This window comes from Camellia sinensis, chromosome 13 (assembly GCF_055761805.1).
Source record: "Camellia sinensis isolate YWXY chromosome 13, ASM5576180v1, whole genome shotgun sequence".
Taxonomy (NCBI): Eukaryota; Viridiplantae; Streptophyta; class Magnoliopsida; order Ericales; family Theaceae; genus Camellia; species Camellia sinensis.
The window spans coordinates 1970972-1996530 of NC_138973.1; the positions used below are offsets into that span (position 1 = coordinate 1970972).

The window sequence follows — 25559 nt, forward strand, 5'->3', positions numbered from 1 at the left end:
CCTTAGGAATGATGGGACAAAGACGACCCGTGGAGTCTCAGGATCAATTCGACTTGGTCTACCCCCGACAGAACAGCATTATCAACGCTAATGAAAAATAGACACTTCTTTAAGTTTTAAATATTATTTATTTGAATTTTATCAATTTTGTCAATTTGTCTAATTATTCTTTTCACCCCTTGTGGTCGCAATTCTAATTTAAGAAGCACTTCTTTAATTTTTACATGTACTTATTTGTTTTATTTTTAAATTTCATAGTAGTGGCAAGGTGTAAATACCTCTTGATACGATCACCATTAATTCATAATCTTGACGAAATTGCATTTTACATTTTGTTTATTGAAGCATTCACTTAACATATAATTACATTCACAAAATTGTAATTTTTTATGCATCTTACATCTTTTTGTTTACTTTATTTTTACTTAACCTACATTTTAATTATATTATTAAAATAGTCATTCACTCTCTAAATTAATAACATAAAAAATTGAGTTCTACTCTTACATATTTTTTTGAAAAAATTATTTATAAGTCCTATTAGAGAGACTTATGCTACATATGGTCATACTAAAAAATTTATGTTCCTATAAGTCCTGTGTGAAGTTTGTTAACATATTTACCCTCAATATTAGTTGTTAATATCATAAATAATGGTAAAATCATATATAGGAAATTGAATGTTACCATAGATTAAGTTTGCGAAACGTAACGTGACACCTATATAAACGTAACGTAACGTGACCATATCAAATGGGACATTACATAAATGTAACGTGACATGACACGTACATAAACATAACATTAGATGGGACATTACATAAACGTAACGTGACGTGATACCTACATAAACGTAACGTGACGTGATACCTACATAAACGTAACGTGACGTGACACCTACATAAACGTAACGTAACGTGACACCTATATAAACGTAACGTAACGTGACACCTACATAAACGTAATATAACGTGACACCTACATAAACGTAACGTGACACCTACATAAACGTAACGTAACGTAACGTGTCGCGTTACGTTTCGCAAACTTACTAGGTTTTTTATTTTTTTAATTGAATGTGAAAATGTTACTTTCTATTGTAACATTCAATTTCCTATATATGGTTTTGCCATTATAGTGTATAATAGTATATTAATACCATTTATTTACAACTCATAGGATCTTGTGGAATACATTCCTATTTAAATAGGACTTGAAACTCTATAAAAAATTTCATAGGACTTAACATAGCATAAGTGTCCGAAATAAGACTAATAAATAAGTCTCCCAATTTTTTTCCAGTTGACATAATTTAACGTACAAGTTTAATATTTTATTGGAGATACTATTGGCTAAGGCACTATTTGGGAAGAGCTAAACCAGGCTTTTTTAGTTATTTTAGTCATAAAAGATAAAATATGCTATTTTAGTCACAAAAAATAAAACATCACATTCAATCCATAATCATTACACTTTTCTCTCACAAAAAAAATAAAAAAAGTCAAAAAATTAAAAAATTAACGCACTTCCCAAACGACGCCTTATTCAAGTAGGGATTGTTATAATTCGAGCTTGTTATTCAAAATTCAAACTAGGGAAGCCACCATGAATTTTCCCATCTTTTAATTTATCCAAGCTGATTGGATAGCAGGGCAGGCTTATTATTAAGCTTGTGAAGGATTATCACGAGTCTCATTTCAATTATCTGAACCGTTAAATGTGTAGAACTTATCGAGTACTTTGTCTTCGTAAAAAATCACATTGATCAGATATTAATAGCTACTTGATCGAATCAGATTTTTGTCAATGGTAAATATAATTTTCAAAATAAATTATTGACAAAAATCTAATCCAATCAAATAGTTATCGATATCTAATCAATATGATTTTTTTCAAAAATAAAGTACTCAACGAGTTCTATATATTGAACGACTTGAGTTATCAAAATAGGACCTATGTGAGCCTCACAAGCTCGGTGAATTGGACACTAGCTGCCCCCGGATGTGCATACCTTTACATGCTGGTGGTACACCTAAATTTTAGGCAAGGACAAAAGTCAATGCTTTCTTGTTCAAAAATAAAAAATAAAAAATAAATAAAAAGTCAGTTCTTTTCTATAATCTTTACTACTCTTTCCGTCCTAAAATAATAATTTATTTTGAAACATTTAACTTTTTTTTAGTAATATAATTATTACATTTTAAAAAAAATAATTTTCAAAATTATCCTTTGATAATACATTTTTTTAATAATATCAATTGTCATAATTATACTTTTTGAATTGTTAATGAATTTAAAAGAAAGTCCAAATAAAAAATTTATATTATTTTAGTCATTGATTTTTAAAAAGAAACTAATATTTTTAAATAATAAAAAATAAAATAAAAAACTAATATTTTAAGAAAAAAAAACATTTTTTTAAGTCTTGAGTGATGCTTTTAGTGGTCCTTTAAATTCCATATTGCAGTCAAGATGAGTGCAATAGGTGATGGGGTACTACGCCTTTGTTTGGGAACTTGGTTTGAGGCTAAAATAGCCACAAAAAATAAAATAGGCTATTTTAGTCACAAAAAACAAAATATCAAATCCAACATATAATCATTACAATCCTCTCTCACAAAAAAAGCCAAAAAAGCCAAAAAGCCAAAAAGCCCTTCCCAAACTAAGCTAAAATAGCCCAGGCTAAAATAGCCAAAAAGCCAAAAAGCCAAAAAGCCAACCCACTTCCCAAACGGAGGCTACATGTCATGTTTAGGAACTCCCTTGTCACCCTTGACTGATGAATTGACTCACACCATCCCCTTCATTTCTTGAAATCATTTGATTTAAGCAAGTTCTTTCAGTGTTGTTCTATATTAATAATTAATTTAAATGGTATGATCCATTATTTTTATGTTAGAATCTTAAGATGCAACATGAAATGCGTTTTTTAATAAATAAAATAAAATATTATTTCAAAAACATTAAATAATTTTATGGGGACTGAAAGAGTAACCATAACATTCAACCAATTATCCTTATAAAAAAACACCAATACAAATGTGTGAACTCTACTTCCTAAATCAAAAAAAAAAAAAAAAAAAAAAAAAAAAAAGGAAAAGAAAAAAGAAAATAGTACAATTGCTTGCTGCGTAGAAAGTACATGTTCAACTTCACGTGAAATCACAAATCAATATGAACCATATGGCAACCACTTCCTGTTCACATGAGCTAAGAACATATCACAAGGTGATTCACTATCACCCATTCAAGATATTTGAAAGTATATATGTGAAGTAAATAACTTTGAAATTATAATCCATAAATCATGATATTTTAGATTGAAGAACAATAACCACAGAAAATCATATAATTCAATCTTAATAAAATTGGTTATATAACATTACTCTTTCTATTGAGGAATACCACCTACTCATAACTTCTATCTAGAATTTTATTTATAAAAAAAATCTTGAACCTTGACTAGTCAAATCTTGAATGAAAAGTAAAAACTATAAGAGAAAGGCTATATAAAGACAATTTATATATATATATATATATATAAATTTTTTATCATTAGACACAAAAAGATAGTGAGATTCACATTAATAAATATACAAATATTGTGTAGTGATGAGAAAAGCCAATGCTAACAAGTGTCTCTGAGCATTAGTTAAAGTATATTTAACGTTATATTATCTTAATTAATTTTACTAAGTTTCTCATTTTAACATCATTATATAAATTTTGTTATTTTGTACCTTGCTTAAAAACATTATATATTCTCCATAAAAAGTGAAAGTAATAAAAAAAGTTTTTTTTCACTATTTTGAACATGTGTCTTAAGGGCATGTACTGGTAAGACTCGTATGTTTATGAAATCTATTTTTGGAGTGATTTGAAAAGTTGATTAAAAATTAATTTTTTAATTTTTTTAATTTTATTGACTTTTTATGTATAAAAAATATAAAAAATAATATAACTCAAGATGAATTAAAAGTTAAAAGCTAACTTTTAGTTAGCTTTCCAAATTACCCCTTTATATAGCAATTTTTAACTTAAAATGCATGTGCCCCTCCAACCCTGACAGAATCTAAAGACACTCCAGATGATCCGCCAAGTCTTTTTTTGGGTAACATGTTTATTTTATTTTTATTTCCAAATTCAAATCACAATCAAACATGACTTGTATATATCTATATATATGAAACTCTTTTTTCCTATGACTCGTTATTTCTTTTTCCTATTTTGTCCTTAGCAGATTTTGAAATTATTATTTTACCTTTTAGTTGGTTGGTGAAACAATTTGAGTGGTAGCATTTTGGAAATTATGTACGACATTTTGGAGAAATTCTATTTCCACACATTACTTCTTCTATTTCCATACATTACTTCCTCTCTTTCCATTAAATAAATTTAAATTATCAACTTTCACTCAATACACATTCTATCATACCAAAAATACCCTTATCATCTTCATCATCCAAACTCTAACCCTAACAAGCCACCACCACTGTTGTCGCCACCGGCGGCACCTCTTCCCCTCCCTTTACATTCAGTCGTTACCCCCACCCCTCCCTCTACCTATCAGCGCCACTTCCACGACCTCCATCGCCGAAATCGATCTCTGGTTTCCTCTCTCTCTTAGTCGCGAAGTAGGGCTATTTCCGACGCTACCATCGCAACCTCAACCCTCTCCCTTTGAGATCGATCTCTCTCTCTCTCTCTCTCTCTCTCTCTCTCTCTCTGTCTCTCACAGTCACGAAAGGGGCAGAAAGTTTAGGCAACGGCGATTCACTTGGTGGTAGGGAGAGACGAAGGCAAAGGAAGAGCGCGGTAGTGGGCAATGAAGGCGGAGGACGATCACAGTGGTGGCCAATCTTTTTCTCAAGCAAAGGGGGGTTGCAATGGTAGGGAAGAGGCGACGAGAAGAGTGGAAGAAGAAAGAGGCGGCGGCCATGGATAGTGATGGTAGAAACTTATGGTTTAAGAAAGTTAGAGTTTGGGTTTTGGGAAAGGGATATTTTTGTAATTTAATTTTAGGGCAAAAATGTAATAAAAAAAAATCATTAAGTGTGTGGAAAGAGAGGAAGTAGTGTGTAGAAATAGAATTTCTCAACATTTTGGTTGCTTTGGTTGGAGTGTCTCTATTTACACACCATTTTTCATCTCAAGACACACCATTACTTAAGGCACACCTTTAATAACACTACAAGAAAAAACACTATTGGCGACTAAAAAGTCATATTTCATCGTTGAAAGTATAGCATTTGGCCACTAAAAATGCATTAGTAGCCAAAAGTATAGGTTTTGGCGACTAAAAATTTGTTTGGTCGCCGATATATGGCTTTTAGCGACTAAAAAAATTTTAGTAGCCAAAAGTAAGGCCTTTTGGCGACTAAAAAAATTTAGTAGCCAAAACTGAGGCATTCGACGACTAAAAATCTGTTTGGTCGCCAAAAGCGAGGCTTTTACTAACTAAAAAAATTTTAGTAGCCAAAAGTAAGGCCCTTTGGCGATTAAAAAAAAAATAGTAGCCAAAAATGAAGCATTCGGCGACTAAAAACATGTTTAGTAGCCGAATGTGAGGCTTTTTGGTGACTAAAAAGAAGTTTAGTTGCCAAAAGTGGTAATTTTAGCGTGGAAAATTTTTTTTAACGACTAAAAAATAATAAGTAGCCAAACGTATAGAATTGACGACTAAAATTATGTTTAGTCGTCAAAAGTGGCCTCCTTTTTTTTTTCTACTAAATAATTTATTTTTACATAAATTATGTTCAATAAAAAATAATTATGTTTATATATATACTTTTATATTAATATGGGTCTAAGTACTATATAAATAATATATATTGCATATATAATCATATGATGTAATGGAGGCGTAGTGGAAGGAGTGTTTTGTATAAGGTTTATGGTGTGGGAGGTTGATGGTTTGAATCTCCATAAGAGTAAGGTGTAATTTATTTTTTTTTTCGGAATGAGCTTTTGGCGACTAAATCTGTTTGGTCGCTGATTCCTTGAGTATTGGCAACTAAAACATTAGTCGGTAAATGTATAATTTAAAAAAAAATATAATTGACTATTGGCGACTAAAAATTTAGTCGCCAAATGTACAATTTAAAAAATATAATTGACTATTGGCGACCAAGGTTTTGGTCGCTAAAGACTTGTTTTTTGGCAACTAAAAGTCTTTTAGTCGCTAATACCTTTCCCGACCATTTAGCAGCAACCAAACCGGCGACTAAAAAATTTAGTCGGAAAAACTTAAAAATCGACTTTTGGCGACTAAATTTAGTCGCCAAATATGTTTTTTCTTGTAGTGTAAATTGATAAATAAATAATTTGCTCAATACATACCACAACTTTTCATCTTTACCCTTACTCACATACACCATCCACAATCTTTCATCTTTACCCTCACTCACTCACTCACGCACCCCATCCCCATCCACGATCCATCTCCGCCTCTATTCAAAGCCAATGGTGAACAAAACCATTCGTAAAGACTCCTTAAGACATCGGTGGTGCTCGTTGTCGTCACGATTGAAAACAAATCCACATTGTAGATATAGTAGGTGAGAATGCTCATTTGGCTTAGATTTTAGAGTTTTATAAGTGTTCGGCAGTACAGAGTCAAACTAAGTAGAATTGTTCGACTGTTTCTAACCGAACAATTGGTGTTTGGTACTTACAAACTGAATAATTGGAGTATGTTCGACTCTATGAAACCAAACATATACAATTTGTTCGGTTGTAGATAGTCGAACATGGATATATTATTCGACTCTAGATAACCGAACTAATACAAACGGTTTACCACTCAGTAAGTACACGAAAACGGAAAAAAAAAATTAAAAAAAATAACATTTTCCTTGCTCCATTGTTCCGAACCAGTATTACTAGATGCATCCATCATTGAATCTAATCAAAATCTTCAATAATGCGTATATTTTTGGTTATTTTTTAAGGGTTTTTGGTTTTTGTTTTAGGATTTTTGAATTCTTGAGAGACAAGATACGTAAATAACGTTTGAGATTTTTGATGTGTATTATATTCATTATTGTCCCTTTATGGTAATTATTCAAATAATATGTATCATAGCCCTTTGTCCTTTGTGGTCATTTTACCTAAGGTTAAAATTGTAATAAAAAATAAACTAATTAATGGTGTGCCTTGAGATGAAAAGTAGTGTGTAAATAGAGGCACCCCTTTGGTTGAAAAGGTTTGTTTTGGGTTGCCTATTTTGCCCTCAGCTTGTTGGGGAATTTCCTATTTTGCCATTTTATTTTGTATAATTTACTAATAGTATAACAATTTGAATGAAGGTTTTCTCATAAATATGCAAACATTTTGGTCAATTGTAAAACATAAATTTTTTATTTTTTAACAAATTACAAATACACCCATAATGTTTGTTTAAAATATGAATTAGTCCTATAATAATACAAATTACAACTATCATTTGTTATAAATTTTAATTTAACCCAATAATCAGAAGAAAAAATAAATAAATAACTACTCTCCTGCGCAATAATAAATTATCAAAATTGTTCATTGAAAAATATTTCTCATATTATTAAAAAATGTTAATTGACTTAATACTTTATTTATTAACAAAATGGTTAACTGAAAAATATTTTTCATATCATTAAAAAAAATTAATTGACTTAAAGATTTATTTATTAATAAAATTGATTATTTATTATGCGAGTATGATTTATTTATTAATAAAATTAGTCATTTGTATGTATGTGTATTCTCTTCTGCTTCTTTATTAGTTCAATTTTTTTTTTTAGATGGGGAATTATCTTATCTCTTTTATACTAAAATGTATACTTTATTTTGTTTATCTTTATGTCTTCACATTTAGTCTTACTGGAAAAAAAAATATATATATATATATATATATAATTATGTTAAAACGATAAGAGTTATTATATTGTTTCTAATTGTTATTATTTATAATACAATTTATATAATTCTATCATATATCTAATAATTTATTCTATTTAATTTCATAAAATAAAATAATAATCTTATTTTTAAAAATTATTAAAATACAAAACTTAAATATACTGTAATAGTAACTCGTGCCTTGCACAGGCCTTGTATCTAGTATATATATAAGAACCGCTTAGCTGCTTGAGGTTCGTCTTTCTTTCTTTTTTCTTCTGATTTTGCCCTTTCATTTTGAATAATTTATTAATGTTGGTCTATATGTTGAGTGAAGGCTTTTTCGTAATTACACAAACATTATTGGTTAATTATGTAACAAATTTTTTCGTAATTACACAAACATTCTTAGTCAATTATGTAATAGGTTTTTTTTTTCATAATTATGCAAACATTCTTAGTCAATTATGAAACAAGTTTTTCCGTAATTACACAAACATTTTTGGTCAATTGTGAAACATAAATCTTTCATTTTTTAACAATTACAAATGCACCCATAAAATTTGTTTAAAATATGAATCGGTTCTATAATATTAGAAATTACAACTATCATTTGTTATAAATTTTAATTTAACATAATACTTAGGGGGAAAAAAAATTATTCTCCTATGCAATAATAAATTATCAAAATTGTTTATTGAAAAATATTGCTCATATCATTAAAAAATGTTAATTCACTTAATGATTTATTTATTAACAAAAATGGTTAACTGAAAAATATTTTTCATATCATTAAAAATCATTAATTTACTTAATAATAAAATTGGTCATTTGTTATACGAGTGTGATTTATGTATTAATAAAATTAGTCATTTGTATATATATGTATTTTCTTCTGCTTCTTTATTAGTTCAGTAAATTATCTTAGTAGTTTTTTTTTAGATGAAAAAATTATCTTAGTATTTGTTTTATATTTATCTGTTAAGAAAAGTTACCCATCATATTTTTTTTTTTATAAATTCGGAAGAAATGTTAAAAATCCATAAATTCACCCAAAATAATATGGTAATAGAATTAGAATCTACATCATTGGGTATATAACAAATCAAAAAATAATACATATCATACCATATAATTCTATTGTATATCTAATAATTTATTATATTTAATTTCATAGAATAATATTTTAATTTTAAAAAAAATTATCAAAATACAAAACTGACCGTCTTAGGCCTCGTTTGGAAACAGGCTAATTTAGTAATTTTTTGGCTAATTGGCTAAAAAGGTAGGTAAAAAAAACTTGTATGTTTGGTAGGGGTGAGCATGGTCCGGATTGGACCGGATTGGGATAAAACCAAGACCAATCCGTTATTTACGGTTTCTGAAAAATTGGAACCAATCCAATCCGTTTAAATCATGGAACCAATCCGAACCAATCCATTTAAACACGGATTAGATCGGTTTAGGACCACGGATTCACATAATTAAATAACAAAAAATATATACATAACACTTTAATTTCATAAAAATATAAACATAGCGTTATATTTGTGCCACAATAGCAACATGTTTTTCTATAATAGCGACATACTATTCTAGAATTTAAACAACCATAAAAAAATTGGTTTCACCATAAGTATTTAGGCCATTACAAATTAAAACTAAAAACTAATAAACAAAAAGTAATAAAAGAAGATATTATGCGGGTTTAGATTTGAGTTTAGGTTTTATATGGAATAAGAGAAGATACTATGGAGGAGGATGTATAATAAAAATATAGACTATTTGTATACGGTCCGGATCGGTTCCAATCCGGAACCGTGGGGTTTAATCCGGAACCAATCCGTAGACTACGGGTTTTTAATTCTTCAATCCGGAACCGAACCACGGATTCAAAAAATCAATCCAAACCTACCGGATTGGACTGGACTGGATCGGATTACGGATTTCACGGATTCCTTGCTCAGCCCTAATGTTTGGGATGACTTTTTGGCTAATTACGAAAAGATGTGCAAAAAGTAGAGAGAAAAGAGAATCTTTGACTTTTTGGTATAAGTTGTTGACTTTTTGACTAATTTAATAACTTTTTGACTAATTGACTAAAATAGCCTCTTGACAAACGAGGCCTTAGAGCAAATGCGTTGGACTGACCGTCTTAAACTATTGGTCTAAACACGAGCAGACTGAGACAATCAAAAAGCACCAAAGTCTTTGCACAAGTCTAAGTCGTCTTTGCATATGCCCCACTCTCTTGTCTTTCTGGCTTTTCTTTCCCAGCATGATCAAGATCAACAATTCTTCTCATTTGGGACATCAGTTTTTATTGGGGTCCCAAACCCGAACAGTACGTAGCATAATCAATTCCTTAATTTTAAGCTAATTGGCATATGAAGCTTCTCACCATGTCCTAGGAAGCTGGCTACGAAACAACCCCATCAACCATCCCAAGTGAAGTTTGAGCTATATGGAGATAATGATGCTATCTATATCTACACCATACACATTGTGCTTATCTCTCCACAAGAAGAAAAATACAAGAGATCAATGGATTCTCCGGAATCGGATAGTGACTATGCTGCAGCAGCAGCAGCAGCCAACCAGTCGAATTTCGAGCTTTCTGATTTCTTCGAGTTTGATGAGGAGTGGGCTGAGGGAGATCATCCACCACCACCAACACCGATGGTGGTTTCCGGGTATCCCCAAATGAATCCAGTTTATGCTGCAGGATCAGCAGCGAGTCACGGAATCAATGATGCAGCCAGGGGAAGCAGTAGCCACCTCAGTATCTATGAAGGAACTAGTATCAGTAAGAAACTTCTTCTATGTGCATAGTATTCAATCACAGTCCACTTCTGTGATCGGAATTCTATGCACTATCAGTTTTTCTAATTAATTACCAACTAATATATGAACCTTACTTTTACGACAAATTAACATGAATTTATGTACTCTTGTTTGCAACATGCACACACATACATTTTGTTGGTAAAGCCTGCTAAAGGGTGTTTGGTTTTGTGTGACTGACTAGTAGGGGACAGTGGTAGGAGTTGTGGGAGGGAGAAGAAGGAAGTGAAAGAGAAAGTTGCTTTTAAAACACAATCAGAGATTGAAATACTTGATGACGGCTTCAAGTGGAGGAAGTACGGCAAGAAGATGGTCAAAAACAGCCCAAATCCAAGGTATATATATATATATATATATATCTATATCTATATATTTAGTAATATCACAACCTAGTAAAAAAAAATTAAATTAATTGTCATTGATAAATTATTGAAGATTAATATTGACGAGAGTGAATTATTTGGGGAGAATTGTAAATAAGTGGAAAGAAATCAAAATAATTGTAAAATCACATAGTTGTAAGTGGAATCTGTCTCTGATGGTCACAAATTTCACTCGCATCAAAACCCAAATCTTTGCATCTCTATGATTTTACAATTATTTTTACTTCTTTCAATTGATTTACAATTCTTTTCAAATATATATATATATATATATATTTACAAAATTTGTGTAAGTTTTTATTTACCATTTGGGGAAATATATGCCTTGGGCTTCATATAAATTCAAAGTCTTGAAGCAATAAAGAAAAGGGAAAAAAGAACTCCTTTTAACGTCTCTGTGTAAATTGAAAAGCAACAATTAAAACTGAAGTCATCATAATTTTAGTAAAGAGAGCATGAAATGAAATGGAACAAAAAATGAAACTAATGGATGCATTGGGGATGGGGGGAACAGGAACTATTATAGGTGTTCAGCAGAAGGATGCCCAGTGAAGAAGAGAGTTGAAAGAGACAGAGATGATCCGAGGTACGTCATAACTACTTACGAGGGTGTCCATAACCACCAAGGTCCTTCTTCTACTACTATTACTACCAAGTTCTGAATTTTCCTCTGCTCTCTTCTCTGTGGAATTTGGAGTAACTTACACAACAACAACTACAACTACCTACAGTCTAAACTACCTACTTAGCATAGCTTAGAGTTCTTCAGACTAAGAGTTTGCTTTTGTTGTATTTTATGTATACAAGTAGTAAGTAACTACATACTCTTTGTCAGTAAGTAGTACCACCAATTAGATGTAAGCTATCTTTGATGAGATGAGTTCCATCATTATTCTCCTCTGTAAAAAGGTGTCCGATGATGATAATAACAGGATATGCTCATGTCATCTAGAGAACCTTGCAAACATAACATACATTCATACATATATACAAGTAGTTTTGCACCAGCACCACTCTACTCTACTGTACTTGGACCTTTATTGCAGTTCCAACTCTTTTTTCCTTTCTTTTTTTTTTTTTTAAACAAATTTTAGTGAAAATACAAAAAGTCTCTCTTTTTGTAAGATTAAAATGACTACAATTAATGCACATTATGAATAGATAAGAAAAAACTAAACATTTTTTTTTTTTTTTGGTATAAAAGAGACAACAAAATTATTTTTTCTTCTATGTAATTAGCAAATTATTAATAAAAATGAGTTGCGTGTCATGTTAAATCTTAAAGAAATTCTATTGTAATTATGTTAAATTTATAGAACTCATAATTCACCATTGCATACATGCAAATCCAAAATTGCCAACGCTCTTTCCATTTAGCTCTCTTGAACCGTAAAAAAGAAAGACTCTAAATTACAGTTAATTTTCACAATTATGAAGCACTAGAAATTTCAATTTTAATGAAGGAAATCTCCTCCTCGGTAAATAACTAAAATTTTCAAAAATAAAATATGTTTTCAATTGTTACTAAACCCCAAAATTCTACTTAGGCGTGACTTTTGAGCATAAAATTTTCAAAAATAAAATATGTTTTCAATTGTTACTAAACCCCAAAATTCAACTTAGGTGTAACTTTTGAGCATGAAACAAACGTTTTCGCAACACTAGCACACCCAAATTGCCCTACGGTTTATTACAACATTTAGATCTAGAAAAAAAAAATTCATGAAATCAAAAATTGTATTATGCATTTTTTTTTTTAATTATCAAGTTGTAATTGCATTTTTTTTCCACTAAAATGTGGAGAGGAAATTCAAAAAGGAACTAAGATAAATAGTAATGTGTTGACAATATTGTATGATAAAATTTAAATTTTGAATTGTAATGGATATTGATGGACTAAATAAAATATTGAATGATGCAAAGGTAGCAAAAATGAGAATAAGAAAATACTGCTTTTTTTTTAGGTACATCGGAAAAATAAGAAAATACTGCTGTAATTGTATTTTAAGCCAGAGTAATTTCAAAACTCAGCCACCACAACAAACATCCCAAGAATGTAAAATTCAGAATTGTTTTCCAACATTAGTAGTGAATTATTTCTCAAGTTTTTCTCTTCAGAAGATCACAAAAGAGAAGCAGTTTCCCATTAAAGAAAATTAAAAATTAAAATAAAAAAAAAATGGCGCATCACATATCTCGGCAGCTTGCCATCCAAATAAATCAAAAAAATCCGAGCAGAAACTGCCACAAGAGAAGGCAAGTTCTCCACTGCCAACCTGGGCAGGCCAGGACACAACAGTTCCCTACTCTAAATTCTATTACACTAAAAAGACCTTTGTCTACTAAAAGTACATCACTTAAGCCTACAAATTACCCCCATAATTGGGCTCTTATGAAGCTTCTCAAAACTACTGTACACTTAAATTAGGGTTCTGAAAAATGTATACCAGGCACCTTGGGGGCAGTACAACAACCTGGTCAAAACAAAACAGGCTTATACTGTCATCCGGATGCGAGGTTTGCACATTTACTACAACTTGATGCTTTCATATCATGGTGACATTGCATCTTCTGTTGATGTGTACATGTGTACATCTGTTTCCTCGGCTCTTTCTTTTGCACTATAATCCACCATGGGATCACCTGCAGATATATATAAAATATAAGACAACAATCTGTATATATGTGTGTTTGTGTGTATGTGCGTGTGCAAGAAAGTTGGTAATAATGGAAGAGCTTCTATTACTAAATATGGAATCAATTGAGGGCCGTTTTGGTGATGTGCTCCTCACAACGTCTGCAAAAATTACAAGGATAAAAATATGTGGTCAGATCAATTGAAGATAGAATCGATTAAAATTTCCAAACCAAGCATGGAAATGAACAAGAAAATATGATATAATGCCCCCATTTTGTTGGACCAGAAACCAATTTTCTCACACCAACGTGCAGTCTTGCATTATTTTCTGGACTGGACAACTCAGTTTAGCAATAAAGCATACGCTATGAAGGTACATAATATATATGCATGAGTTTATGTAAGAGAAACATTTCAAGTACTCAGACAGAAGAATATAATTTACATACCAGATGAATTACGTAGTGCCTTCACAGCATCAAAGTTCTTATATGTATAGCCAACAAAATTCAAATCTTTGGGAGTTAATAGCATCTGCAAAAGTTATACCAGCGGGATGCAAAAGTTACACCAGCTGGAAAAATTAGATGCCTTAACAAATCTAAGAATCATACATTTTGTACAAAATTTAAACTTGCGGGAATTATGCATGTCATTAAGTTCTATTGGAGGAAAATTAATTGGCTTACTAATTAAATAAAATTCAATAAAATGGCAGGATCAACATTAGGGGCATGCAAGTCAGACTGAAAATGATGTGGAAGATTAGGTATACACTTAACCTTTGGCATAGTGCATGTTGCCCGGAGACTTAAACCCATAACCTCAAGGTTATTAGGCTGAGGTTTAACCATTGAACCAATGGTCACCCCTATGATGTTTAATTCTCCATAAAAAAAAACCCCTTTGAAATGAAGAAGAAAATTGAAAACAAGCCCATAAAACGAGAGCTAATGATAATTGATGGATTATTCTTTGTTCCATTAGGGCACAGATATATAGATATGTTAGCAAGCCCAGTTACAAACCTTCCTTGAGGGTCCCGAGCCAGTCCGTGCTGGTGAAGATGATTCCAACTGATAACAAACCCATAGAATTAATTAAATGAATCATGCAACTAGAAAAGCATGTAAAAAAATGAAATAGAAAATGGAACATCAAACAAGATCAATGTCTATGGAACCCAATTGTAGGAGTATAATCTAAGAAGCACGGACACTTCTAAGAAGGTGACGTATCCGTGTCGTATCCGTGTCGGACACCGACACTCTTTGGACACTCTTTGGACACGTGTCCGATACTCTTCAAAACGTGTCCTATTTTTTAAATATTTTTAAAGACCCGGACACTCTTTGGACACTTGGAGGACACACGTGTCAATTGTTTAAACACATGTGTCTATTGATTATAGATATGTAAAACTAATTATAAGTTTGAACAAAACAATTTAAGATACAATAATAAAACAAAAACCATATAAATTTATAGGAAATAGTGCTATATTGCATTTTTTATTATCTTTGAATGATATATTCATATATATAACATATAATAAATATATCAAATTATATATTTCATGCGTGTCCTCCACGTGTCGTGTCCTGCATTTTTTTAAAATTAACGTGCCGGCGTGTCCGTGTCGTATTCGTGTCGTGTCACGTGTCCGTGTCCATGCTTCTTAGAGTATAATACATTTTCTGAGATATTTAATAAATGAGCATTCTATATAACTGCAAACTATAAGAATATCCTAAGCATGAGTATCTCCTCATGATTGATTGGCATTATTACATGCAAACTATAAACATGGAATTCCATCGAGCTTTACAGGATTAGCATATTACTAATACAAACAAATTGAATCTCCAAAGAGCTAGGCTTCCAGCAGATGCATACAATGAGGATAATGCAGGAGAGAACCTTCACCACTGAGAAAATAAGGCTGCCTTGCACGTAGATATGGTGGGCTAGGGCTTCGCTCAAGGGTTAGTGGTTCAAAAGTTGGCTTTAGGGTTTAATGATGGAATAGTGATCACAATGAATGAGATTTCAAACTGTACTGGGCTGCAGGGAAAATCTGAGTTTACTGAAGAGCGAGGAAATCTTAGTGCTAAATTATCAAGATTGAGTTTGGATCAAGGTCGGGTTTGGATCAAGGTCTTACAGTCTGTTTGGATGGGGTCATTTGGTCAGAAATGATAAGAAATGAAGAGAGGGAACTCTTTCTCAAGTTTGGTTTATAAATTAGGTGAGAAATATTGATCCAAAAAAAAAAAAAATAGGTGAGAAATAGTGAGGGGGAAAAAACTCTCTTATTTTGCCTATTTCATTTTTTTACCAAAAGTGGTGAAATTTGGTAAAAAACAAACTGATTGTTATAAAATTTTCATAATACCGAGATTGCTCATTAAAATACAATATATATCAGTCATATCCCTCTCACATGCTTTGTTTTCTTACCCATCCAAATATGATAGTGAGAACACAATCATTTCTTTTCATTTCTCACCTCCTATTATACCAAACAGACTGTTAGGGTTTAAGGATTCAGTTAAGGTGACAAAAAATGAGGCTCTTATTTATGCAAAGGTTTGTTGTAGTTTAACAAATAAAATTAAGAGAAGAAGAAGAGTAAAGAGTTAGAACCTTAGTATCAAACTAAGGTTTTCAAAAAATCTCACCTAGAAAAGGCTAGAAGGATTTAACGGAGTGTCGCCACTAAAAAGCAAAACAAAATCTGCAGAAATTTCATTACTCAAAGCTTGTATAATAAGCAAAATCTTCAGAAATTTCATTACTTGAAATTTGCATGTCTCTACAAAGCTATCATATATAGGGCATACGACTCTCGCACAATTGTACTAGATTCATAACTTTCCAAATTAACAATGTATTCTAAATAAGAAAAGGACTTAATAGGACTTACAATCAAATATCTATCTAATTTAGACACTAAAAATAAAATTAGCAAACTATCCCCAATCTGGAAAATTACAAAAATACGCCTTTATTAAAGAAAATTTCCTTTCTTTCATATTCTAGCAATTACTTTTAGGGGTCAATCACCATCAAAGGATTGAATTTGCTAGGCTATATTGCATTACATGGATAATCAAAGACCACTACATGAAATTAATTCTACTACTGTGGAGCAGTGAGAAGATCATCGAGTGAGAATGAATCACCCACTGGTATGTCATACTATGAAAATATTCTTAAAGAGCCATATGTCATACATGACCTAGTAAACAATAGTTAACTCTAAAGAATTTTCTTAAGCTAAATGAAAAATGAACGGCATAGTTTTTATCTTCATCATTATCGTTACTATTGCTATAACAACAGAAACACCATAAGGAATAAAGAGAGGGACGAGTTTGGTCATTACTTCATCAAACTTCATAAAGTTCTGAGTATCTAACTCCCCATTGACTTCTGGTTTAAATGCTGCTTCCATTTCATACAGTTTATCCCAAGCAATGTCCTTGAACCAAGGATGGGCCTGACTTATCAAAAATTAAAAAAATATATATATAAATCTGAGGATGAGCCCACAAAAACACTTGTAATAACATAGATACAAATTTAAAAAGAAAAATAAATAAATAAATAAAACTGAGAGCAATGGCATATTATCGATCCCAAAGCATACCTTAATTTGGTTTGCTCCTGTAGTACCCAGTCTGTGTTCAACATCACATAGCAACCTATAGATTATATCCTTTGCCTCGGGTGTCAACTTTGCTTCTTCTGGAAATTTTAGGTGATTTTTCCAGTGAACAATCTGGCAGTTGTTCAGATACAAGGTGTCAGGGAATTTCACTTGTCTTCAGTGCAACTCACACTGACAATGCAAGTGTCAAGAATGCACTTAGCATAATAGGTTTAAAAACTGATAACTAGAACGAGACAACAATTTTCACAGTAAGCATTGCCATCGTATGCCCTAGAATAACCATTCCATTGAGAAAGGAACAGATTTCCCTTCAATCCATGGATATGAGCTTGGAGTGGATGTCACTAAAACAAAGAGTCAAGACTGGATTTGGACTGTGTTTTGATATTTCAGCTGCTTATTTTAGTAATATGCACATTTGAACCCATGGGAAGTGAAGCGCTGCGCTTGATGATCAAACATGTACCTCCCAACTATTAGGCTAAACACATCTTATTTTAGTAATTAACACTGCAGAATATTTACAAGTTCTTAAATGTAAAGAATTTTAGATGTGACAAGGGCAGATGGCAGATGCTCTCTAGACCTGATCAATTATTGATTACGCGAAATGGCCCCCCTTGCAATCTTGCTCCTCTCACTCTACGCTTTAGTATTCTCTCATATGCCTATATATGAGCACCAACAGTGGCTTTCATCCCCATGGAGGTTAGCACTGTACATTTATGAGCATCGGCAGCAGCAAATGCATTGAATAGTAGAAGTGGAGGTTTCTGACTGGAGCAAAAAAGGAAGGTTTCAAATGGCACTCCTCATTCTTTGATACAATGTATATGGAAAGAAATGAATACCCACTCCTTCGAAGGAAGATAGGTTTCTTTGTTCTTATAAAGAGTTAATTTTTGAAATTTAGGTCTTCTTGGGCTAAGTCGAGGGCTGATTCCTCCCTTAGAAACCCTGCATCTATCTAGCAAATTTTTTACTAATCAATTAAAAAGGACTTCTGAATTTTTTATAGATGAAAATCCAACAATAATATCATAAGCACAACCAAATACACAAATCACTAAAAACAAGCACACATCTTAGTTGATAACCACAAAAGTAGTATGTAAAGAGCACAATCAATTGCCACATCCTTTACTGATCAGAATAGAAGGATAAACCAGACAAATGTGCAGAGAATGTTACCTTCCTGCAAGTCGTTATAGGGTCATCAGAGTAAAATGGAGGGTAACCAACAAGCATCTCATACATTATTGCACCTAATGACCACCTGCATAAAATCTTATGAATAAGAAGACATGATAGGAAAAATACATTGTGTTTTTTTGTGTTTTTTATTTCTCTTTTTGAAGAAACAATTAGGGAAAAGTTCAAATGAGTTAAAAGCCAAATAACTTCTCATGCAGTTTGACAAACTAACAAACTCTAAGTGAAAGCAACCATAAAGGGATTAGTCCTCAATAAGGTTTGTGTTTCATCAAACTCCAAACTCAAAATATTTTTTGATACTTTACAAAAATTGAGAGAGTGGCCTTCCGCTGCGACACTCCCTTCCAAAGAAAATTACAGTCTCTTTGCCCAACGAGTCTCGCATAGAAAGATACCACCATAAATGTACCATTCCAAACCTACAAATCCTTTACCTCAAACTGAATAAAAAAACCCGAGAGCAGGCCAAGTAACTCCACAACTGATCCAACCTCCCAATCTTGCAGCAACAGTCTGAACAGTGGTGCCTAGACCACACCTCCCTAACCTAAAGACTAATAATCATCCATTGTCGCCTCCATGTTCACAGCTGTCCTGAACACAGCTATCCTGAATAGATCAGGATAAGATTCAGTCATAGGCCTATGCCCACACCAAATGCCCTTTCCTGCCAAAACCTAGCTCAATGCTCATTACCCACCTTGAAAGAGGTGAGTCCATAGAAGTCATCCAAAACCTTCATAATACCCTTCCAAACCCCCACCCCGTAGGGCCCTCTAATGAACCTCATATATCACTCCTATCACACCACCCTCCTCCATAGGTTCTCCTTAAAAGAAAACCTCCACAACCATTTACCTTACAAGGTCCTGTTAACCATGTTTTTTATGCCAACCCAACCCCTCCCCAAGCAAATGGACCAACTTCCACTCCACTAGATGATAGTTTAATTCTTACCCCAACCCTTCCAAAAGGATGTCCCTCATCAACTTTCCCAACCAATGAACCACCAAAAATAGAATAATCTATGAAGACAAAACACATGTAAGCAAGCTAGATAATGTACTCTTGATGAGGTTACCCTAGCCAAACTCCTCTCAAATGTCTCCGCCACCAGACCCCAAACTCATTTGAAGGAAGCGTTGAGTAGGAGAACCAAGTAAGAAGAAGGTAGAGCCTAGAACCGACACTCCAAGTTCAAAGCCAAAGACTCCACATTCACTACTCGACCCATCAAAATGAGCTCACACTTGGTTAAGTAATATGCAATCTTGATACCACTTAAAAACAAAGTACTATACATCTCAAAAATCTCATCTCCTCCTCTGTCCTTATTAGACCTACAATAGATCATAGTATCATCTGCAAAAAGCAGATGGGACACCAAGACCATAGCAACATCACCAACCCCCACCCAAAGCCCTTAAGGTGTCCTGTCCATCATTAGTTGCCCCTGGCTATTATCTGGTTCAACACTAACAAAGGGAAACATAAAAGGAGGCAAGGGGTCCCCTTGCCTTGAACCTCTAAAGCTCTCGAAAAATCCTTTAGCAACCCCATTCACGTCCTCTGTAAATGTAAGACTTAGTATGTTCAGCAATCAAGTTTAACAGGGGGTGCTCAATGTAAAACAACAGAACAAAGAAAACTAGAACCAAGTGAGCCATATTGATAATCAACACAGAGTAGTTAAATTACTTCTAACATGTCCTAGCACGGCGTAACATATCAATCCTAAGAAAATTAAGGTACAGGTAGAAATAATAACAACATAATTACTAACCAGTCACACTCCATTCCATATCCCTTCTTCAGTAGTACCTCGGGAGCAATATAGTCTGGCGTACCCACCGTTGAAAATGCCTTTCAAAAGCAAAAGAATAAACCAATGAATCAACAGTGTGAACAACCCCCCAAAAAAGGGTATTTGACATCCTGATATTTTTTATCAACAACAACAAAAATGTTATTCAACGAAGGGAAAGAAAAATAAAATAAGGGGATGTCAAAAATGTTATGCACTCAACAAAAAGAAAAGAAATACAAGAAGCATAACTAGTTCCATACATCTACCTCATATAACTACAAATCAAAAATAAAGAAATCTCCTTAAAAGAAGGAGATGTCAAAACCCACATCATTAGAATTAAGATTTTTATGAGCTGAGGTCCACGCAAACATTTTAAACTTTAGTGGCACAAAAGCACTCTAAATGAACTTGCGAAGAATAAAAATTGAAACATTAGAATCATCAAGATCTTAAGAAAAAAGAATTTGAAAGATAGGTATAAGAAAGAAACATATCAGAAAAAACTTTAAAGTTTACATAATCTAAGAAATTTAAACTAAAGTGCATAGGCGTGGTTTTTCTACACATCTAGTGCACAGGGATGATGGCCTTGGCATCATCTTTCTTCATTAAGATGTAATTTTACTTATCAAGTTCAAAAAATAAAAAACCGCTCCCAAATTCAACAAAATTTAGTAATTACGATAAATAACTACAGTGATAAAAAAATAATAACCAAAACAACCTTCTGAAGTTGGTAAGTCCTTTGGAATGGAGAAATATATAATCATCTTGTTAGATATTCAATCCCATATGAGTTACAAAGTCATGTTTCTTCTTTTCCTACAATCAGTCAACACTATGCAAATTTTACAAATGCATTGAATTTGCATCCCTACAAATATGAATTGGAACCTAGTAGGGGGGGATAACAATCAGTATGTTTGATTTCAGTTTTCTGAATTCAATTTTCTAAAAACTGAGTTTTTTATTTTTCGTGTTTTTTTGTCAGTGAATATTTCTAAATTTCAAGCAATTTTTTTTACTTTTTTAGATGCACTTACTTAGATATATCAAAATAGTAAAATATTTGTGAAAAAATATTTTTAAAAATTAGTAAATACACAAAAATACGAAAAATGTACTCTCTTTTTTCTTTTCTTTTTTGCATTTTTTGGTAATTAGTGTATTTTTTAAAGATTTTTTTTCACAAATATTATACTTTTTAAGTATATTGATGCTAGGTATGTATAAAAATTTTTAAAAAAAAATTTGCTTAAAATATTAAAAAAATTCATTGAAAACATTAAAAAAAGAAAAATAAAAAATAGAATTTTCTGAAAACTGTTTTCTGAAAAACAGAACCAAACAAATAATTTTTGTCTTGATATAATTGCATACCAACTTCCTCCTGTTCATCTGCCAATGTTGAAGCTGCTCACGAGGACTTTTCCAATTACTTCCATTGTCTGCATCACGAATGCATCCATCAACATCCATTGGTTCCCTCATATTCTCATCATCCATGGTTTCATCTTCTTTGAGCGTAGATAAAGTTCTACAATCAAGAGGTTTGCAAAGACCAAAATCTGAGAGTTTCATGTGACCATTTTTGTCCAGGAGGAGGTTATCAGGTTTGATATCCCTGGAAAGAAATAAACAAAAGTCAAAGACAGTAGAGTCTACTAACTTATGGCACATAACAAAATTCACCCATTTCACCAGATAATTCAGCTTGTGGATGTAGTTATGTCTGTGAATACACTAACCTGTGAATGTAGTTATGTTTGTGAATGGATTCAATGGCCAGGACACTCTGAGCAATGTAAAATTTAGCCACATTTTCAGTTAAAGTATCTTCTCTAATCAGCAGGGTCATCATGTCACCACCAGGCAGATATTCCATAATCAGATATAAGTATTCTGCATCTTGGAACGAGTAGTACAGTTTTACTATGCAGTGGCTGGCCACTTCAGCCAGCAAGTTTCTCTCAGCTCTGACATGTTCCACCTATGGCAGGAAAATAATTGCGAATAAAAGCAGGTAAGGCACAAAGAAGGCTAAATGAAGATCATTAACATACTATCAATTACTACAGCAAATTAGTTACAGACATATATCTCATCTCACCTGTCCTCTTTTAAGCATTTCAGATTTCTTCAGCTTTTTCATTGCATAAATATTGCCAGATTTTTTCTCCCGACACAACTGAACCTGTACAATAAAGAAAATTAGATATAAATCTACAATTAAGCACCAAAAAGTTGAAAAGTAATTGTTTACATGGAGAGAAATCATTTGGAAATATAGATTTGTGAAAATTTGAGTACATAGATGCATTGTAAGTACATCATAGACACATCTAACCTCGCCAAAGGCTCCTCTCCCAATGATGGTTAGCAGCTCAAAATCATCAACGCATATCTTGTGCCTTTTAAGTCGCATAAACTCTGTCTCCTTCCGCTCCAAATCCTTAATCAGATTAATCTGTTCCTCCTTGGGCACATCCGAAGAAGCTAACTTCCTCTCTAACACCCATCGCCTGCAACCAAAGCATAATATACTGGTAATTTACAAACTTGGGAGTACCCAAAATGTCAAATTTACATGCCAAAATCATAAGAACATCAACCTTTTAACCTTGACAACGACAATGATAGTGTCAGTTGATCAAGGATAGCTTTAGGAAACTTGGGAGTATTGTTGCCTACAAGTGAAATTCTGGCGGGTTTTGGTTATGGAAAGTTTCTAGGGTTCTAAGAGCTAGAAGAAATTTAGATGATTTCTAAAGTATTAGGTTGCAGGATTTGCAGGGAAACTAGACTGGGTTTCTCTGGGCAGCTGCTATTTTATGGTGTTTAAGTTTGGATTTAAGTGGCCAAAGGATAGGGGAAAAGGTTGGGATGATTTGAGCTCCATTTGGGCACATCATTTTCATTTTTCTCTTTCAGTTCTTTCTCACTCACTTAAAGAGAGACAACCCCTAGAAGATTCATGAAAGTTATATTTCCCCAATAGTTCATCATACATGTTCCTTCCACTACGAAAACCCTAATTCTACCCAATAGAGAGGTTGCACTTGTACTTGCAGAGAATTTATAACCATGCAATTGGTTGCCCCCATCTCTAAATTGCTACTTTGAGGATGGGGATTGACTCCAAATAATCCACCACTAGCTTAACAAATCATTTCAGTTTCATGGCCTCAAAAACTAGTAAATTATAAAATGGCAGAGGATAACAATGACCCATAGCAAGTACAAATTAATCATCTCCGTTTGGTCACTGAGAAAATAAGAGTAAATGAAAGCTCCAAACCAACCTCCCTAGTTTATTTAATTCCCAAAAAAACAAAAACAAAAAAAGTGCAACTCCCCTGAATTGAGCAACATGTCCACAACAAAACAATCGAAAATAAAAGATTCACAATAATGTCAAATCAAATTTATTTTTCCAACACTTTCCCAGCAAACAAACACAGTTCAGAAAATGAGAAATCAATGATTAAAACTAGATCTCGCAGAAATAGAAATGTAGACAGAAATCGAAAGAGTAGTTCATCAAGTGTTTTCAATTTAATTGCTTCAAATAAAATACCTCTCTTTTCTCTCTTGAATGTTCTTCATCTGAGCTCTGTAGTGGTTCTCTATGAACTGCTTAGCCGCTGCCACTTTCTCCATCGTCAAGCTCGAACCCAACACTTCCTCTTCCTCCCCGTTCTGTGACTGCTCCTCCTCCATCTCTCTTTCTCTCTCTCGCTCTCTCTCTAGAAAACCCTATGAAATGATCTTCTCTTTCTTTCTCTGTCTCTCTCTCTCTCTCTATATATATGTATATATATAATAGCAGCACGAATAAATTTATTGCAACAACGAGGAGATGGAAGGAAGGAACATCGTCATTCACCTCATCAGCTCCTGGTCCGACCCAAGTACAAGCATGTTCAGATCAGGTACACCCGTACGTTTCCTCGTAAACAGACTTGCCATTGCGATCGTGACACCTGGCTGATGTTCTTTTTTGGTTTTGGTTTTTGCACACGTGGCGGATTTTGGTACAGAATGGTGTTAGTCGGCGATGTAGGGTGTGAAATCTCCGGTAGTAAATTAAGTCTGAGAGCTTTTCGATTGTTGTCAGTGGGTGTGATGGAGTCACGCGCAGCTGTAAATGCGTGGAAAGGACTCAACTCAAGGGTACTTACTCTAGACTAGACAGGGAGAGAGAGGGAGTGTCTATGTCAGTGTCTGATGATAAAGTGGACGTTTTAACATACAGAATAGAGGGGAGACCACACAGAACCGAAGGTTGTAATTGGAGTTTGGAGCGTGTAGTGCACTTGCGTCGTGAGGAAGTGAAGGGTGTATTGAATTCTCCAAGTCAGTGATGGGGTGTCACTGCTGATACACAACCTTATGTCTTTGGGTTAGATTCTTGTGTGCTGCGTCCTGACACAAGCCTTCAAACCTTGTTTCGTTACAATTTTCAAAATAATTTTCTGCATTTTTTGTTATTAAAACAATATAAATTAGTTTTAACAAATATAAATATTAATTTCTTTTAATTTGTAAAAATTATTTCAACCTTTAAAAAATATGAAAGTGTGTGTCAATTTTCGATCACACTGTCAACTTAGTACTCAACTGGAGAATACCGGTAGAATAGGTTAAGCCCGAATAACCTACAACAGAAAGAAGGGATTCCGGCGGTGGCTCGTCCACCCTGGGGCACTCCGACGATCAAGTCAGTAAAATATCTCTCAAAGATAATCAATAGTACTTAACTCACTAAATAGAGCATAAAAGACATACCTTAGACCTATGGAGTACCTCCTTTTTATAGTCAATACAATCCTAGTCCCAATAAAAGCCTACCTCTAATGGACTTAGGATTACTGTTAATGTTGAACTCCCAGTAGGATTAGGATAAACTCTCTAAGAGTCTTATCTTTACTCAAACTGAAGTCTTCTCTCATTCTAGGACTCTTGTCCTTTATCCGCTTATCCCGAATTCTGGTATTTTCATAGATAACCTCGGCCTAACCAAGATCATCTCGGCGCCAAGACCAGAACACGTGGCACCTCGGCCACGTGTTCGCCATTCAAAAATTATGTCCCCACAACTGTCCCCTAGGTTTTATT

The 25559-nt window shown here is 33.1% G+C and overlaps 2 protein-coding genes across 5 annotated transcripts; one reads left to right on the plus strand and one right to left on the minus strand.

Annotated features, from left to right (window-relative positions):
• Nucleotides 1–10168: 10168 nt before the first annotated feature.
• WRKY50 (WRKY DNA-binding protein 50) lies at nucleotides 10169–12109 on the plus strand. Of its 2 annotated transcripts, none has more exons than XM_028206268.2 (3): nucleotides 10169–10681; nucleotides 10907–11054; nucleotides 11617–12109. In XM_028206268.2, exons 1-3 carry the CDS (start codon nucleotides 10420–10422, stop codon nucleotides 11762–11764), a joined length of 558 nt encoding a protein of 185 aa, XP_028062069.2. In that variant the 5' UTR covers nucleotides 10169–10419; the 3' UTR covers nucleotides 11765–12109. The 2 variants fall into 2 exon arrangements, with proteins under 2 accessions (XP_028062069.2, XP_028062068.2); XM_028206267.2 differs by having other exon boundaries at nucleotides 10293–10681; nucleotides 10904–11054.
• Nucleotides 12110–13265: 1156 nt separating this feature from the next.
• LOC114265385 (AGC (cAMP-dependent, cGMP-dependent and protein kinase C) kinase family protein) lies at nucleotides 13266–24699 on the minus strand. 3 transcript variants are annotated; one of them, XR_014348092.1, is made up of 13 exons: nucleotides 24019–24657; nucleotides 22789–22963; nucleotides 22552–22635; nucleotides 22190–22431; nucleotides 21822–22065; nucleotides 20415–20494; nucleotides 18608–18692; nucleotides 17393–17524; nucleotides 16422–17242; nucleotides 14769–14816; nucleotides 14190–14274; nucleotides 13849–13899; nucleotides 13266–13745 (listed from the first exon to the last, which is right to left on the minus strand). XR_014348092.1 is itself a non-coding variant. In XM_028206209.2 (13 exons), the coding sequence occupies exons 1-13, from the start codon at nucleotides 24159–24161 to the stop codon at nucleotides 13654–13656; spliced, it is 1575 nt and encodes a 524-aa protein (XP_028062010.2). In that variant the 5' UTR covers nucleotides 24162–24699; the 3' UTR covers nucleotides 13266–13653. The 3 variants fall into 3 exon arrangements, 2 of the variants coding, with proteins under 2 accessions (XP_028062010.2, XP_028062012.2); XM_028206209.2 differs by having other exon boundaries at nucleotides 17129–17242; nucleotides 24019–24699; XM_028206211.2 differs by lacking the exon at nucleotides 16422–17242.
• Nucleotides 24700–25559: the final 860 nt, after the last annotated feature.

Excerpts from the sequence above, each read along its gene's own strand:
- LOC114265385 (XM_028206209.2), bottom strand. The coding sequence starts at position 24,161 with ATGGAGGAGGAGCAGTCACAGAACGGGGAGGAAGAGGAAGTGTTGGGT. Across the intron at positions 17,525-18,607 it reads CTATAACGACTTGCAGGAAG|ATTGTTCACTGGAAAAATCA; the intron begins GTAACATTCTCT and ends AACAACTGCCAG. Across the intron at positions 13,900-14,189 it reads GGCACTACGTAATTCATCTG|ACGTTGTGAGGAGCACATCA; the intron begins GTATGTAAATTA and ends TAATTTTTGCAG.
- WRKY50 (XM_028206267.2), top strand. The coding sequence starts at position 10,420 with ATGGATTCTCCGGAATCGGATAGTGACTATGCTGCAGCAGCAGCAGCA. Across the intron at positions 10,682-10,903 it reads CTATGAAGGAACTAGTATCA|TAGGGGACAGTGGTAGGAGT; the intron begins GTAAGAAACTTC and ends GTGACTGACTAG. Across the intron at positions 11,055-11,616 it reads AAAAACAGCCCAAATCCAAG|GAACTATTATAGGTGTTCAG; the intron begins GTATATATATAT and ends TGGGGGGAACAG.